The sequence below is a fragment of the Hypanus sabinus genome, chromosome 19 (genome assembly GCF_030144855.1).
Source record: "Hypanus sabinus isolate sHypSab1 chromosome 19, sHypSab1.hap1, whole genome shotgun sequence".
Lineage (NCBI taxonomy): Eukaryota > Metazoa > Chordata > Chondrichthyes > Myliobatiformes > Dasyatidae > Hypanus > Hypanus sabinus.
Genome location: NC_082724.1, coordinates 10,250,364 through 10,268,557, shown reverse-complemented (window position 1 = coordinate 10,268,557; position 18,194 = coordinate 10,250,364). Strand labels below are relative to the sequence as shown.

General features: G+C 40.7%; 1 protein-coding gene across 1 annotated transcript in view; it reads right to left on the bottom strand.

Annotated features, from left to right (window-relative positions):
- arih2 (ariadne homolog 2 (Drosophila)) overlaps nt 1-18,194 on the bottom strand; it is a 79,958-nt gene that overhangs the window by 18,469 nt on the left and 43,295 nt on the right. The window contains exons 7-8 of the mRNA XM_059943987.1: nt 7,800-7,909; nt 1,631-1,748 (exon numbers count right to left, since the gene is read on the bottom strand). Coding sequence (XP_059799970.1) covers nt 1,631-1,748; nt 7,800-7,909 — 228 coding nt within the window. The remainder of the gene's footprint in view (nt 1-1,630; nt 1,749-7,799; nt 7,910-18,194) is intronic.

Sequence of the window (18,194 nt, the reverse complement as noted above, 5' to 3'; positions counted from 1 at the left end):
CACAACAATTCTCAGGGGTTGGCATATGACCACAGCATACATGATTGAAGAAAACAACTGCAACAACTTCAAATTTAATAATCATAACCCCACAGCATTTTACAGCACAAAAGCTTCAACTATTTAGGGGGAAAATAGGAAACCTTATAATATAGTGAGGCACCCTATCAACTGATAATCTGTTAAAATATCCAAAATATTTCTTGGTTGAAGTCCTACTCTTGATTGACACAGATGAATAAGAATTGTTAAGGAAACTGCAGATTACTCAGAACCCTTCATTCCAGACCTTGCGTAACAGAAAATATGCTGCAATGACAAGATCTGCAGCCAATCAAGTTCTAAGAAATAACAAAAAACAAAGAAAAGATTATCCTATGCACGTACTTGAACACTGATTTTGAAGTATGATGATGAAGATGGGAAAAAAAATGCTATGATATTCTATAAATGCAAATACTGGCATTCATGACTTGTCTTCTTTCTCCCCCCCCCCTGTACATAAGTGATAATAGTGAGGTTGCTTTTACTGCCTCTCTTTCAGAGTTCCAAGAAAACATTCCTTGGTAGTAACCACCTCACAATCAGACCACCTAATGCATTAACATCCAAGCGCAAAGTGAACGATTAGTGTCAGGAATGACTGGATCAGCCTGAAAGGTTCCTTTTCATTGTAAGCCATCAGTTACCAAGACAATATGATTGTTCCTTCTTTGAGAAATTATCAGGTTTACTGAATTTGCCACAGTTCTGAGGACAATAACATTGATGTTATGTAATTTTATAACTAATTCAATGGGCTCAATTAATGATCAAGTAAAGGGAAATTAAAAGCTTACCAGAGCCGTTTATAAATTTTAAACTGTTCTTTAAAAATATGGAACTAAATGCAGTTTCATCAGCAAACTAGTTACACTGTTTCAAGCATTCTCCAGGGATATTGACATTTTCCTGCTCTCCCCATTTTAATCAATTTTTACAGGAGCAGCATTGGAGTGTCCTGATCAGCTGCATCACTATCTGGGTCAGGAATTACAGGGAATCTGACTCCAAGACATTGAAAAGGATTGAAAGGACTGATCAGAGAATCATCTCTTCCACCTTTAGCATTATCAAGAATCCCTCCCACCCATCCCACAACCTCAGGCACTAGACACCATAGCATTAGGACAAGGACTATTAGGTAGGAAACAGCTTCGACCCCGGGACATGAGACTACTGAACTCCTGCCACTACCCAGCTCTCCTCATGCAAAAAGCACCAGTAACATTATAATGTTTACTTTTTAACTTGTATCGTAAATGCACCTTATGCTAAAAGTCAATCTTCTGGAATATATTTTATTTATTAAGTTATTTGTGGCAATATCACTTTATGTGCTTTGTGAGAGTTATATCTACTGTGTTGGGCACCTTAGTCTGATGGAATGTTGTTCATTTGGCAGTATACATGTTTACTGTCATTCAATTGTATATGTGAACTTTAACCTGAAATGGTTCAAGAAGCCATTCAATGTTCAAGGACACACATCAGGAAAAGCTTTGCCAGCTAAAAGTAAATGAACAAGATAATCTCTAGAACATTAGACCAGTACACAATCATTATACACAAAAAGCTGCTATCTTCTTACATCTTTTGTATGTGCACTGATGTAATTTGCAGTTTCTGAGTCATCAGCACATTTAGTGAGCCACTTTTTAATAGTGGTGCAGTCGGTGGGAGCATGGTACATCTGGCGACACTTGAAGCTGCAAGATAAGATATGCTGGTTAAAATTCAAATAATGTCACTACTTCCAGACTTCCAGGCAACAACTCAGATTAAAGTGAATACATTTTGTCCTTCAAAGATTCTATTTTAAGTACTAATCAAGCAGATACGCTGGACTGAATAGAGATGGAGTGCTTCACTGTTGATGTGGCATGCTGCAGATGCAATGTGAAAAAGTTAAACCAAGATTCCATTTGTTTACCCTGATGGTTCAAAATCTGAATCAGGTTTATTATCACTGACAGATGTTGCAAAATGTGTTCTTTTTCAGCAGAACAATACATAAAAATTACTATAAATTACAATAATTTTTTTAATTAAATAGTTCAAAAAGAGGGCAACATAGCAAATTAGTGTTCAATGGTTCATGACCTTTCAGAAATCTGGTGGCAGAGGGAAAGAAGCTGGTCCTAAAATGTTGAATGGGTGTCTTCAGGCTCCTGTACCTCCTCATTGATGGTAGTAATGAGAAGACGCATGGCCTGGATGGTAAGGATCCTTCAAGATGGATATCACCCTCTTGAGACACTGTCTTTTGAAGACGCCCTTGATGGAGATGGCTGAGATTACAACCTTCTGCATCTAGCTTCGTATCAGGCGGTGATGCAACAAGTCAGATGACGCCAGACAGTGGCGACTCAGTGTGTGCAGCTCCAATTCGGGTACACATGTAAGAACATATTGCACTATTCAAACAAGGGCACAGAATCATGATGTGATTTGTATAATAGTTTTTGGTCAATTCATAACACTGAAATACATCAACATGTTTTTCTCATTCTTGTACGTGGGAAATTGCACTGCCTCAAATAGCTGCCAAGTACACCCACAGTAACTGCATTTTTAAAAAAAAGCAATTTACTGTACATAAAAAGATTAGATAGATGTATGATATGATAAACCACTGCGTCAATGCAATGGATATTTTGGCCCTAAAACATTAACTCTTTCTTTCTACAACTGCTAGCTGATTAACTGAGCCAGTTTTGTCCAAGGAAAATGTATGTGGCTATCCACTCTACCTATGCCTTTTATCACCTTATGCGCCTCTATCAAGTCACTTCTCATCCTCCTTCTCTACAAACAGAAAAGCCCAAGCTTGCTCAACCTTTTGTGACAAGACATGCTCTCTGATGAATGCAGCATCCTGGTAAATCTCCTCTCTGCATGCTCTCTAAAGCTTCAACATCCTTCCTATAATGAGGCAACCAGAACTGAACACAATAGTGCAAGTGCAGTTTAGCCAGAGTTTTATAGAGCAGCAACCCTTTCATCAGGGTCTCGGCCCAAAACATTGACAGTGCTTCTCCTTTTAGATGCTGCCTGGCCTGCTGTGTTCCACCAGCATTTTGTGTGTGTTGTTTGAATTTCCAACATCTGCAGATTTCCTCGTGTTTGCGCTGAAAAATATCATCTGATGCAATGCAAACTCCTCAGTGAACCAGGTTAATATAATGGGTAGCCTAGTGTTCCCACACATCATAAAGCATCGAAATCTACAGCACACTACAGGTCCTTCAGCCCACAATGTTGTGCCGACCATGTAAGCTACTTTAGAAACTGCCTTGAATTTCCCTACCGCATAGCCCTTTATTGTCCTAAGTTCCATGTACTCTTGAAAGATCCTATTGTATCTGCCTCTACCACTGTTGCAAGCAGTACGTTCCACACATCCACCACTCTCTGTGTGAACTTATCTCTGACATCCCCCCCACCCCGTACCCATTTCCAAGCACCTTAAAACTATGCCTCGTCGTGTTAGCCATTTCAGCCCTGGGAAAAAGCCTCATGCTGATGACAAGATCAATGCCTCTCATCATCTTATACACCTCTATCAGGTTACCTCTCATCCTCCGTTGCTCCAAGGAGAAAAGGCCAAGTTCATTCAACCTATTCTCATAAAGCATGTTCTCCAATCCAGGCAACATCTTTTAAATCTCCTCTGCACTCTCTCTATAGTATCCTCATCCTTCCTGTAATGAGGTGACCAGACTGAACACAGTACTCCAAGTGGATCTAACTTGGAGCTCTTATAGAGCTCTTATATAGCTCTTATATAGCTGTAACATTACCTCACAGTTCATGAACTCAATCCCACCATTGATGAAAGCCGACACACCATATGCCTTCTTAACAACATTGTCAGCCTGTGCAGCAGCTTTGAGAGTCCTACGACATGGATCCAAAAACCTCACTGATCCTCCACACTGCCAAGAATCTTACCATTGATATTATATTCTGTCTTCAAATTTGACCTACCAAAATAAACCACTTCACACTTACATGGGTTGAACTCCATTTGCTACTTCTCACCCCAGTTCTGCATCCTATTGATGTCCCACTGTAACCTCTGACAACCTTCCAGACTATCTTCAACACCCCCAACTTCTGTGTCATCAGTAAACTTACTAACCCACCCTTCTACTACCTCATCCAGGTCATTTATACAAATCACAAAATCACCAGTCAGGCAATATAATGGGAGAAGCAACAATGTAACCTCTCCACTATAGTGCTCTATTCAATAAATTTCTAGGTGATATTATAAAGTCACAGACACTATTACAGTCCAGGGTGGAGTTCAGAGTTCAATTCTGGTACTGTTCAATAAGAAGTTTGTACATCCTTCCCCTGAGCACATTGGGAGGAAACAGGAGAACTCAGAGGAGACCAGAGTCCTTGGACGTACCGGTTAGTAAGTGAAACAGTCCTGTGATTAAGGTAGGGTTAAATAGGTGGGTTGCAGGGAGGTGTGGACTGTTGGGCGGAAGAGTTTGATCCACTCTGCATCTCTAAATAAAACAAAACATAAACTTGAACCCGCATCCACCACTTCTGCTGGTAGTTCATTCCACCCTCCAAGTACCCCCTCAGGTTCCTCTCAAGTATTTTGCCTTTTATCCTGGACATTTATATTACATTAGGACTATTAGTTGGGTTTATACTGAATCTTTGTCCTCCAAAAGGAATTGGAGCCTCCAGAAAGAGTCAAAAGAAAATAAAGCTGGTGTGATACATCATGGAAACAAGTTCTTTAGTCCATTCAAATTCACAATGACCTTCAACTACCACAAGTAATCCTACAGTAATCCTGTTTTATATTCTCACCATCTCCTTCCCTTTAACTATCCCCACCGTCAAATTCCACCTCTTAACTATTACCCTACCCACCTACAAACCACAGTGATATGAGAAAAAACTGTAGCATCAAAGGAAACCTATGGTCACAGGAAGAATGTGTACAGATAACCCAAGTCAGGATTCAAACCAATCATTTTCTGTTCCAACATCCAAGTAATTAATCATTTAACAACTCTACAGGAGAGAATAATCAGCACAAATAAACACAATCAGTGCTGACTGTACTAACATGAAAATGCAAGGTAAAATGATACGCTCTTCAATTCATTTGGATTGCAGTCAAATTTTTTCAAGGAAGTATTCCTTTACTCATGGAGAGAAGGGGAAACCCTGGAGGTCTATAAACTGATGAAAGTTTTTGATAACATTGATACATCACTTCACTTGTGGGGAGGAGCATAACAAGAAGCCATCAATAAGAGATCCAAAGAGGAATTTGGAATAAACTTCTTAATCTAAAGATCAGAGAAAATGGGGTCTTGTCGTCACAGGCAAATAAGGGAGGGAGGAAATTGAGGACTATGTTGATGGGTATTGATTAGAAAAGACAGCTGGCAGCTCAAGTGAAGCCTGACTGGCCCAAATGATCTGTGTCTTAATCCTGTCTAAACCTCAGTCAACTCTTGTCACGCTGACTCAAAACACCAACCTTTGAATAGCTGACAACAGACAACTGCTCCTTTAACAAAAGGTGTACTCACATGTTACATGTCTGGGATAGGGGGCTTGGAGGGGGTAGAAATGAAAATTCAAGGAGAAAAATACTGGCAGCTCAGATCCTCTGAGATCATCTCTCAGAGTGCCGAGACAATTAAGTCTTCAGCTTTTAAAGTCCATTAAAAGATCAGTATTATTACAGGTAAACCATGTCAGAAAGTTTACTACATTTTCTCCTTCTCTCTAATTGTGTCAGAAGCCTTACATCTAAATTCTGGCTGATTCTTGGTCCAGAAAAAGAACAGAATTTTTAAAAAGGGAGGGGGGTACAAACAAATAGAGGCAAAATCCTCTCCAAGACTGTCTGGTAGACTGGTGGTGTAGTGGTATCTTCACTGGACTTCAGGGCGAGTGGTCCTAGGTTCAAATCCAGCCGACTCCTTACATGCCTTCCAACTGTGCTGGGTTGAGTGTTGAGCTAACAATTGTGTCCTGTGTCTGTCAGACAGACACTTTTTAAAAAAAAACAAAAAGGTTGCCAAACAAGGCGCAGGGAGAAACTTTAGCTTTTTACCTCTCAAAAACAACAAAATTATTAAGCATGCAATTTGTCGGTCAGTGGCAAACACATATTTTTGCAGGTCAAATAAATGCAGCCATTTGAGTGAACATTTTCCTGATTTTGTTGGTGGCATCGAGGTGAGGTGGAAAACAACAACAGGACCTATAGAGGTTTATAACTGACCGAAATCTTCCAAGCAGTGAAGGTCTGTGAGGTTCATAAACACAAGGCAGAGCGCAAGGTGGAGATTTTGTATTAATAAAGGCATCCATGTGTGAAACTGCCTTGAATTTACAATAAATTATAAGCATGAAAAGGATAAAACAAGCACCTCCATTCAAAATTTACTTCACTCATGCATTCAAAGGACTGAATAATTAAATTATTCAAGCATCAAAATATGAATACAGAGTCTTACACATTTTGGACTGTGGGAGGACGATCAAAATTTACAAAGGAATATAGACCAACTTGAGAAGCTAGAGATTAGCAAATGGTATTTAACTCAGACAGGTTTGAGGTCTTGCACTTTGGTAAGTTAAACCAGGGCAGGACTTGCACATCACATAGCACAACCGGGGGAAGGGTTGAAGAACAGAAGCACTTCGAAGTACAGGAACATAGCTCCCTGAAAATGGAGACACAGGTAGAGGGGGTGGTGAGGAAAACACCTGGAAGACTTGTCTTTGTTGGTCAGAGCACCGAGTACAAGAATTGGCATATTTGGTTGCAGGTGTACAATTTTGGCAAGACTGGACTTCGTAAATTGTGTGCAGCTTTGGTCACATGGGGATAGGAAGGATGTTAGTCAGCTGAAAGTGACACAGGAAAAATTCACAAAGGCCAAAGGGTGTGAACTACAAGACTGAACAAGCTAGGACTTATTTCTCTGAAGCGAAGGAAACTGATGGTCAACCATATAGATCTATATAAAATCATAAATAGTATCATATTACAGTCTTTTTCCCAGCTTCATTCCTTCGTTATGTGCCGTGTCATATGATATGGGCGATCATGTCTTTCCATGACCATGAATTTTCTTGGCAAATATTTCTACACAAGTGGTTTGCCATTGCCTTCTTCTGGGCAGTGTCTTTACAGGACAGGTGATCCCATCCATTATCAATACTCTTCAGAGATTGTCTGCCTGGTGTCAGTGGTCACGTAACCAGGACTTGTGATATGCATCGGCTGCTCATAAAACCATTCATCACCTGCTCCCGTGGCTTCACGTGACCCTGATCAGGGGGCTATGCAGGTGCTGCACAGTGCCAAAGAGTGACCTGCAGGCTAGCGGAGGGAAGGAATGTCTTAGATCTCCTTTGGTAGAGACGTATCTCCACCCATAATCCTTTCCCAGGATAGGAGAACTAAAACTAGGAAAGCACGGGTTTATTGAAAGGGGAGAAAGATTTAACAGGACTCTTAGGAGCAACATTTTTTCCACACAGATGGTGGATATATGGAATGAGTAGCCAGCAAGTACAATTACAACATTTAGACAGGTATACATATACAAGTACTTTAGAGGGATAAAGGCCAAATGCAGGGAGATGGGACTTAAAAAGACAAAAGGGTCGGCATGAATGAATTAGACCGAAAGGCCTGTTTTTCTGCTGTATAACTGACTTCAATAATACTTTTTGACACTTCTACTTCAGTCACTCACCAGAAGACCTCATTACAGCGGCTGCACTGCACACGCCGAGCCTTAGGTTCCTGCACCTGAATCACCATCGGACAGTCAGCGCCAGGACAAAGCTGCAGCTGATAATGGCTCTAGTAGAAAAGCAAACATAATGACAATTAGCAGAGTGAAAGTAGCAGGTCCTTTCAGATTCCAAAAGACTATAAGAGCTAGGATCAGAATTAAGCCATATGGCCCATCAAGTCTGCTCTACCATTCCATCATGGGTGATTTATTATCCCTCTCAACCCCATCCTAATGCCTTCTCCCCATAACTTTTGACAACTTTACTGATCAAGAACCCATCAACCACGTTTTTAAATACATACTAATTACTTGCATCTTTATTATAAGAAATGGGCCCAAGAGGATTCTTAGGCAATGACTCTATATATACAGTGACTGTGCTCAGATAAAGGATTGGCACGGGTTTATTATTTTCTTTTCAACAAACTCGATCCAAACCAAATCTAACAAAAATTACTGAGGAAAAAGGGGAATTTTGCAGAAATGAAGTTCCTCTGTGTATTTTAAAACAGTACAAAAAAATCACTTATGGGTATGATTGCATGCCGGGGGGGGGCAAGCACATTGCATAAAAGGAGCCACAAATACTCAGATGAATTTATTGAGGGTAGAGTTCCTGGAAATATCATTTTTGAAAGTTCAAATTAAATTACCCATAAGAACAAGTAACTCAAGAAACAGTATGTCATCTTGCAGCTAGGCAAGTTGCAGCCTTCTCAACTCATCAATAGAGCTGAAGAAGCAGTAGTTAAATTTGTTAACTTGCTAAGAAAGGATAATTAGATTCAGGACCCCAAACAGTCCTTCCAGGTGCTGCAAAACTTCACCTGTGAGTCTGTTGGGATCATCTACTGCATCCAGTGCTCCCGATGTGGCCTCCTGTATATCGGTGAGACCCAACAACTGGGAGACCACTTCACCAAGCGCCTACACTCTGTCCACCAGAAAAAGCGAGATCTCCCAGTGGCCACCCATTTTAATTCCATTTCCTATTCTGACATGCCAGTCCACGGCCTCCTCTACAGTTGCAATGAGGCCACCACACTCAGGTTGAAGGAGCAACACTGTATATTCTGTCTGGGTAGCCTCCAGCCTGCTGGCATGAATGTCAATTTCTCGAACTTCTGGTAATGCACCCTCCCCCTTCACCATTCCCCTCTCTCGCCTTACCTCCTTACCTGCCCATCTCTTCTCCCCCTTTTCTTTCTTCTATGGTCTTCTGTTCTCTCCTATCAGATTTCTCCTTCTCCAGCCTTGTATCACTTTCACTGATCAACACCAGCTCTTTACTTCACATCCCACCCCCATTTCAAGTATCACTTTGTGTTTCTTCCTCTTCTCCCCCTACCATTGTCAGCAGAATCTCAGGTGGTGACAAGAGTGCGTACAGGAGTGAGATATACCAACTAGTGGAATGGTGCCGCAGCAACAACCTGGCACTCAACGTCAGTAAGACAAAAGAGCTGATTTAGCCTTCAGGAAGGGTAAGACGAAGGAGCACATACCACTCCTCATAGAGGGATCAGAAGTGGAGAGAGTGAGCAGATTTAAATTCCTTAGTGTCAAGATCTCTGAGGATCTAACCTGGTCCCAACATGTAGTTATAAACAAGGCAAGACAGCGGCTATACTTTATTAGGAGCTTGAAGAGATTTGACATGTCAACAAATACACTCAAATACTTCTATAGTTGTACCGTGGAGAGCATTCTGACAGACTGCATCATTGTCTGGTACAGAACCGAAAGAAGCTGCAGAAGGTTGTAAATCTAGTCAGCTCCATCTTGGGCACTAGCCTACAAAGTACCCAGGACATCTTTAGGGAGCGGTGTCTGAGAAAGGCAGAGTCCATTATTAAGGATCTCCAGCATCCAGGGCATGCCCTTTTCTCACTGTTGCCATCAGTTTAGAGATACAGAAGCCTGAAAGTACACACTCAGAGATTCAGGAACAGCTTCTTCCCCTCTGACATCTGATTCCTAAATGGACATTGAAACTTTGGACACTACCACACTTCTTTCAATATACAGTATTTCTGTGTTTGTACATTCTTTTAAATCTATTCAATATTTGTAATTGATTTACTTGTTTATTTATTATAATATTTTTCTCTCTCTGCTAGATATCTATTGCATTGAACTGCTGGTGCTTAGTTAACAAACTTCATGGCACATGCCGGTGATGATAAACCTGATTCTGACCTTCTAACTCATCTTTTTTATCCAGTCCTGATGAAGGGTCTCAGCTCAAAGCATCCACTGTACTTTTTCTCCCCATAGATGCTGCCTGGCCTACTGACTTCCTGCAGCATTTTGTGTGCCAGCATCTGCAGATTTTCTCTTGTTTACAGATACCTACCTGCTAGATTTCAATGTTAAATAGAGTTAATATTAGGACACAAGAGGAAGGGAATTTTGTCACTGTGTCTTGTGAACTCACTTTTAGGGACTCTGCAGTTCATGTTCTATGTATTATTTGTTTACATGTTTCTTTCCTCCCACATTGGATGTTTGTCAGTCTTTTTTTATGTGTGGGTTTTCCTGGATTCCATTGTGTTTCTTTGCTTTGTGGCTGCTTGCAAAGAGATGAATCTCAAGGTTATATATGGTATAAATACTTCAATAATGTTCAGTTATGAACATTTATTCTTATCATATTTCTCTTAAAAAATTTCTTTAGCCATAAGGTAATGACTCTGTGGAATCATCAGCACCAATAGCTGTGGAAGCCAAGTCATTGGATCTATTTAAAGCAGAGGTTGATAGGCTTCTGCAACACGCACACACAATGCTGAACTCAGCAGGCCAGACAGCATCTATGGAAAAATAAGTACAGTCATCGTTTCTAACGAATGGCCTAATTCTACTCCAATGCCTTATTATCTTGTGGTATTTCAGTTTCATGTTTTGTCACTGAATTGGCCAGTATGGAAGTTTTAAGTAACAGTGTTTATGTCACAACAGAAAAACAAATAAGAAATAAATATTACCCTGACTTAAATATAAATAGGGAACTGTTCCAACGCTGAAGATACAACAGCCAGCAAGACTTGCATCCAACCATATGTACTATCTATTATGGCTGTTGATTCAGCTTTTCTATCCAAGGTATTCATCTCAGTGCTTGTACATAATTACCAAGTCCAATGTTTAAAGTAAATTTATTATTAAAGTGTAAACTGTATATGTCACCATTTACTACCGAGACTCATTTTCTTGCAGACATTCACAGTAGAACAAAAACATCCAATTGAATCAATAAAAAGCTACACACAACTGACAAACAACCAATGTGCAAAAGACAAATTTGTTCAAATACAAAGAAAGCAATAAATAAAATCAGCATATAGAGAATACTAAGAACATGAGTTGCAGACTCCCTGAAAGCGAGTTCACAGGTTGTGGAATCACTTTAGTGTTGTGGTGAGCTAAGTTATCTACGACGATTCAGGAGCCAGATGACTGAAGAGTAATAACTGCTCCTGAACCTGGCAGCATGGGACCCAAGGCTCCTGTACCTCCTTCCCCATGTTAGCAGCGAGAAGAAAGCATGGCCTAGATGGTGGAGGACCTTGATAACAGCTTCTATAGCAGCACCCTTGTAGATGTACTCAATCATGGAGAGGGCTTTTCCTGTGATGGACCAAGCTGTATCCACTACTTTTTGCAGGTTATACCTGTTCTTAAGACATAACAGACCATGCTGCAACAAATAATTATATGAAATCTTTGGTCTTACAGCTATTAATCTACCTTTTCCTCACTGTTTCTGATGACCAATGAGGTGATTAGATGACAACCTTTAACTACCTCTTATACATAAGACTGATTTTTAACCATAACAGGTTAAACTGGGGAGGAGTTAATGTTATACTAAATTTCTAGAAGTCTAAATTACCATATTAACCTTTAAGTTGGCTTGAATTGTGTTAACTTGCATCTCCTGTTTTGCTGACTATTATTACTTCAGCATTGCTGCTGAACCCTCAATTTTGACCCTCAGTTTTACTTTCCTCTAATGGACCTCCATCAATAAGTTCATTAAACCTGTCACCAACATTGAATGATGATATTCCGGTCATGAATAGCAACCATGCACCATCTTTGCTGGCTTTTATTGAATCCACAGACTCAGCTCATTGATTTCAAAATGGGTATCCTGATCTCCTTCATCTTGGTGCACCCAAACTCTGCAGCCCTTTAAAGAAAGTACATCAAGCAGTAGAAAAGAAAGACTTTGCTTTGTTGAACCATTGAGTGCTGTTAATGTTGTGCTTTTGTAACTTCCCGACACAAATTGCAATGGGCTTTTGATTTCTTGTGATCGCAAGACCCTGTTGGACATCACCATTGTATTTTGCTGATATTTTATATGTGCTTGTTATCTTGTTTATGCAAGGACAGGGTCACAAATCACAGTGTCACGGGGGGGTGGGGGGGGGTCATCGGCCAGTGTGCTCCACCAGGGGCAGTGTGGTGCAGCATCCAGGCTGGAGTCAAAGCTGGGTTTCTGCCCACCCAGTGTTCACTTGGCAGGAGACAGGCTCTATTACAGTAGACTGAAGATTTTGACAGGTTGGGAGGTCTGGACTATAAATGTTGACATTCTGCTTCATCATATTTTACTGATATTCTATACTTGGTTGTTGTCGGTTGGGGCTCAAGCTGCAGTGTTGCCAGGTGGGGGATGTTGGGACTGTTGCACTCCACCGTATGGCGCAGCATCTTAGCTGGAGTCAGTGCTGCCCCCCACCCCCCAAGAGAAGGAGACACCAGAGGTGGTGTACTGTGGTAGGCATCCATGCTGGGTTGGGGGCTGGTTGCTCCCATCAGTGTTGCCTTCCAATGTTCACTTGGTAGAAGACCAAATGGATTGAGTTTGTCTGTGGCTGCACTAGTGCAAGATGAGGAACTGCTGCTTGTTCTTGCAGAAAATGTGGATTCAGGACAACATCCCAAGCACCAATCCATTTACAAGCCATGACACACAGGGACTTGGGCTACACTATTTATTTTGTGAGTGTTATGTTTTACTGCTGTTGTAATGATATATGCTACAAGCACTTTGTGCTGTGACTGCTGGTATTGTGTTTTGTGCCTTAGAGGAACGCCGTTCTGTTTGGTTTATTCATGGGTATTGATGTACGGATGAATGACAATTAAACTTGAGCTAGTTCCTTGGCTTTGTCTTCATCTTGCATTGATGCGCTCAAAATCAAACGAATGCTGCTGTGACCACTTGAGTTGAGCACAATGTTCCCTCAAGTCAGGGGCTCCCAACTTTTTTTATGCCATGGACTCCTAGCATTAACCAAGGGGTCCATGGATCCCAGGTTAGGACACCTGCCATGAGGGGTTATTCCCTTAAAAGAGAACACCTGTGCGTGACTTTGCTTAGTGTGGGGAGGATGATGATGATGCATGGACAGCCACCACATGGTCCTTGACAGATCGGGGTCAGGATCCAGTGGTATTGAATGCAAGGTGTCTGGAGACCCATCACTGCTGCAGCCTTTCTCGGCCTTCTCTTTGACTGGAATATCCCATTGACCTTACCACTAATGGTAAGACTATCAGGAGCTAACTTCCAGACAGTATCACTCTCAGGTTTGAGTACTTAAAATGAAATATCCATTGGAATGTGTAGTTGGAGAATGGCAGCATCATGCTTCTCCCAAGTCAGGGTTAACTCAAAGAAAGGAACATTTTTCTGCATCTGTTTCTCAGTAACTGTGACTGGATGTCATTGGCAAAGTGAAATAATGATGCAGCAGAGAAATCTCTGAAGGAGACAATAACCATGGCTCTCTACACCCCCAACCACCCTCCCAACCAAAAACTCCTCCACCAAGCACAGCAGGAACCTTACAATGCTTTGTTGTTTGAAATATATTTTGCTTTCATTGTCGTAAGCATGTCGACACTCAAACAGAATGAACTCTTAAAATGCTGCTAGACTCAGTTGGACCATCTGTTTAAAGATTTGCACAGAATGGAACTCTCTGGGAATTTTTAAATAATCCGAACACTTCAGACATTTGCACTCCTTACACTGTTACTGCAGTCTGTCTTTCATCCTGAACTTCAGTACCAACCACAATGCCCAGCATATGGTTCACTTTGTTCCTTGGTTCATATCACCTTCATTTGATCTTCTAATTTGATTCAGTGAAAACGTACAGTGAAGTCCATGTGAGGCTCTTATGAAAAGTCTTCTTTCAAGTTAATTGCTGCGATGGCCTGAGAAACACTGGAGACTGAAGCCAGTGGACAAAGTAGCAGTTCAAGATGGAAGTTCACCACATTGCAGAACTGAGCACATGACACACTCACTTTGAACATGATTTATAAAAAATGTAATAGTATTGGAATCCTCTATGGATAAATGCAAATCTGCATAAGAATGAGACAACAGAAAAACTCCCCAATAGATGTAGTTATTACTTGAGTGCAGATAGGACAGCAGCCACTTTTTAAAATGATTATTTCATACTGGGGGATTCTGTAATTGCCTTGCCAGTTAGTACTCTTCACTGTGTTGACCTTATTTACTCATGTGCAAAACTATACACTATACAACAAAGTGGCCACTTTATTACATACACCTGCTTGTTAATGCAAAAATCTAATCAATGCATAAAAAGCATGCAGGCATGGTCAAGAGGTTCAATTGTTGTTCAGACCAAACAAACATTTGAATGGAGAAGAAATATGTTCTAAGTGACTTGGACTGTGAAATGATTGTTGGCATCAGATGGGATGGTTCGAGTATCTCAGAAACTGCCGTTCTCTTGGGATTTTCACACTCAAGTCTATAGAGTTTGCAGAGGATGGTGCGACAAACAAACAACATCCAGTGAGCAGCAGTTCTTTGGGCAAAAACACCTTGTTAATCAGAGAAGTTAGAGGAAAATGGCCAGACTAGCTCAAGCTAACAGGATGGCAGCAGTAACTCAAACAAACACACGTTACATCAGTGGTGTGCAGAACAGCATCTCAAAATGCACAACACATCGTACCTTGAAGTGGATGGGTTACAGCAGAGGAAGATCACAACAGGTTCCACTCCAGTACCTAATACAGGTCCCTGAGTGTATACTCTTTGAAGCACAAGTTGTGACTCAATGGCAACATTCTTGCCTCCCAAAAGGTTATAAGATCCAGACTCAGAATTGAGACCCTTGAGCATATGATATTATTGCAAAAGCATGAGAATTTGACATTTTAATAACAATTTTATTGTCATTTCAATCACATACATGTATATTGCCAAACAAAACAACGTTCCTCCAGACTAAGGAGCAAACACGATGCATAAAACTCACACAACACTAAGTAATATTACCACAAATAAATTAATAATATGGTGCACTTATGACAAGTTAAAAAGCAAACAGTACCCCATGCTTCTGCTACTGCTGCTTCATAAATGGTGAGACCTAGATAGTGGCTGGGAGTTCAGTAGTCTCACAGCCTACAAAAAGAAGCCATTTCTCATCCTAACAGTCACGATTTGTGGGGTAAAGTCAATGGAGTAAAGGATCAAGATCCTTCTTATGTGTATGAAAACAATTCCTTGCCATGATTTGAACAGAAAAAGGTTGGTGAACTGACCTGGTACTTGAGGGATAAATAATTCTCAGGATGTTAGGAACAATATTGTGGTCATCTTTGAAATAGATCTTTGATATCTTTTATGTTTATTCTGGGGGACAAAGTGATGCTTTGCTTTCTCACCCAAAGGATAACGTTTCTGTCTGTATAACACTCTAACAGTGTTGACCTGGATTTTGCGCTCTACAGGGAGACTCTGGCCCACAGCCACTGGATTCACAGAAACTAACCACACCAAGTACTAATTCATTTTAAGCAGTGTATTTGTAATAAGTATTACAACACAGAAGGGGGCAATTTGCCACATTGGGTTCATGCCAGTTCTCAACCAAACATTATTATTAATCCCAATTCCCTGAAATTCTGCAACGTGTTCTCACATGTTCAATAGATTGTATACTTCTTTTGCCGCAGAGTAATTTACACCAGACAATTGACCTATTAGCTTATCTTTGAAATGTAAGAATATACTAGCACACCCAGAGAAAAGCCATGCAATCCTGAGATCAGGGTTGAACCCATGTCACAAAGTTTGAGACATTTACATTAAATGCTACATCAACACGCCACTCTGAATTCTTTGTGGAGCATGTTTTTGTATGTTTGTTTAAGGGATGTGGCTTTCACGGTCAGAGCTAGGGGTTATTTGCCTACCAATAATGCTCTTGAGAAGATGGTGCTGAACTGCTATTGTCCTTGATGTGTGTACACCCACAAGCTGTCATGGGGAGTTCCAGGATTTTGACCTAGCATCAGTAAAGGAATGCTGATATATATCCGAATCAGAACGGTGTGTCGGTTGGAGGGCAACTAGGTGGTGATGTTCTCTATGCTTTTGCTATCATTGCTCTTCTAGCTGGTAGGTGTCCTTGGTTTTCAAGGTGCTGTGCAAAGAGTGCATGAAGCATTGAGGTTGTTGGTTCTGTATTCCTGCTTTGTTTTGTCAGTACGTGGACCAAAACTATATGCTGTATTCCAGGCCTCACCAACACCCTGGATCATTGCAACAAACTTCATATTTAAGCTCCAATCCCTTTGCAATGAATGCCACTGTCATTTACCTTCTGAACTGGATTCTAGACCTACCTGCTAGTGTTATGTGACTCAAACACCAGAACACTTAGATCCCTTAGTACTTCATTCACTTTGTCTCTCTCCATTTAGAAAATAAACTTTCTTTTCACTTTTCTTAGTAAAATGTGTGACTTCAAATTACCTTCCACCACATAGTTTCCTATGACTAAAACTTTAAGAACTTGAGCTTTTGTTGTAATCTTCAGTATAGATCTATACTAAGTAATTAAGACTAACATCTAAAATTAACTCTTCCTCAACAAAGAAAAAATATGTCAATTCACAAGAAAATCCAACTCAGCAGGAGCAAGAGAGTGGGTTAAAAGTATTTTCATAACTCAGGTTGTATAGATCTCATGCAAGAAAGCTCTATTTCTCATCCAACGAGTTCATGAGTTAATTTGCAAGGTTGGGTCTCCCAACAGCAGTAGCCAATGTTGAATTTGCAAAGTTAACTTATCCTCATGGAGGGAATCAAGTGCAGCTACAGCAACACACACACAATGCTGGAGGAACTCAGCTGGTCAGGCAGCATTCATGGAAATGAATAAACAGTTGATATTTCAGGCCAAGATCTTTCTTCAGGCCATTTCCCATGAGGCCATAAAACCTTGTGATATTGGAGCAGAATTAGACCATTTGGCCCATCAAATCTGCTCCATCATGGCTGATTTATTATCTCTCTCAACCCCATTCTCCTGCCTATTCTGCATTATCAGGATAGTGATATAAAAGCCTTTATTCAGCAAAACAAGCAGCATGCATCACATTCAAGACACTCTTGAAAGAAGCAGCCCACCTGACTCAAAATTTAATGACATTTGATATACTAACGATCAAAGGTAACAGCAGGACAATTCTATAGTTACAATGTATTTATAATGCTTCCTTTGAATTACTGTAAATTTCGAACACCTCCATCCTCACACCCACATTCCAGACACTAAAAATAAAAGTTAATTTACACTGACTCTGGGCTGCATTCATGCATGTGCAGTCAAATGGAGTGTTTCTTTGCTTGGAATCAACCCCCAAAATACAGCTTCAGGAAGACCATTGTTCAGAGCTGCATTTCAAATTCAATATACATCCACGTTCAGGTCTGAAGACTGGTTGCTGTTGATATTAGTACTTGCTATATACCACAGCTCCAGATACACCCTAACAATCAAGTACATATCAACCTCTGCTTCAAATGTAATGACTTGTCCTCCAGAGATGACTGACAATGAATTCCACTGATTCACCATCCTCTGGCTACAGAAATTCCTCTTCACCTCCGCTCTAAATGTCTATTCTGAGACTGTGCCATCCGGTCCTAGAATCCCCCACTATGAGAAACATCCTCTCTATCTATCTATTCAATATGTGATAGGTTTCAACGAGATAACCCCTCATTCTTCTGAACTCCAGCAAGTACAAGCTCAGAGTCAAACACTCCTCACATGTTAACCCTTTCGTTCTAGAATCGTTCTTGTGAACCTCCTCTGGACCCTCTCCAATACCAACACATCTTTTCTGAGATAAAGGGACCCAAAACTGCTCACAATACTCCAAGTGCAGTCTGACCAATGCCTTATAAAGCCTCAGTATTACATGCTTGGTCTTATATTCTAGTCCTCAAAATGAATGATATCACTGCATTTGCATTCCTTACCACCAACT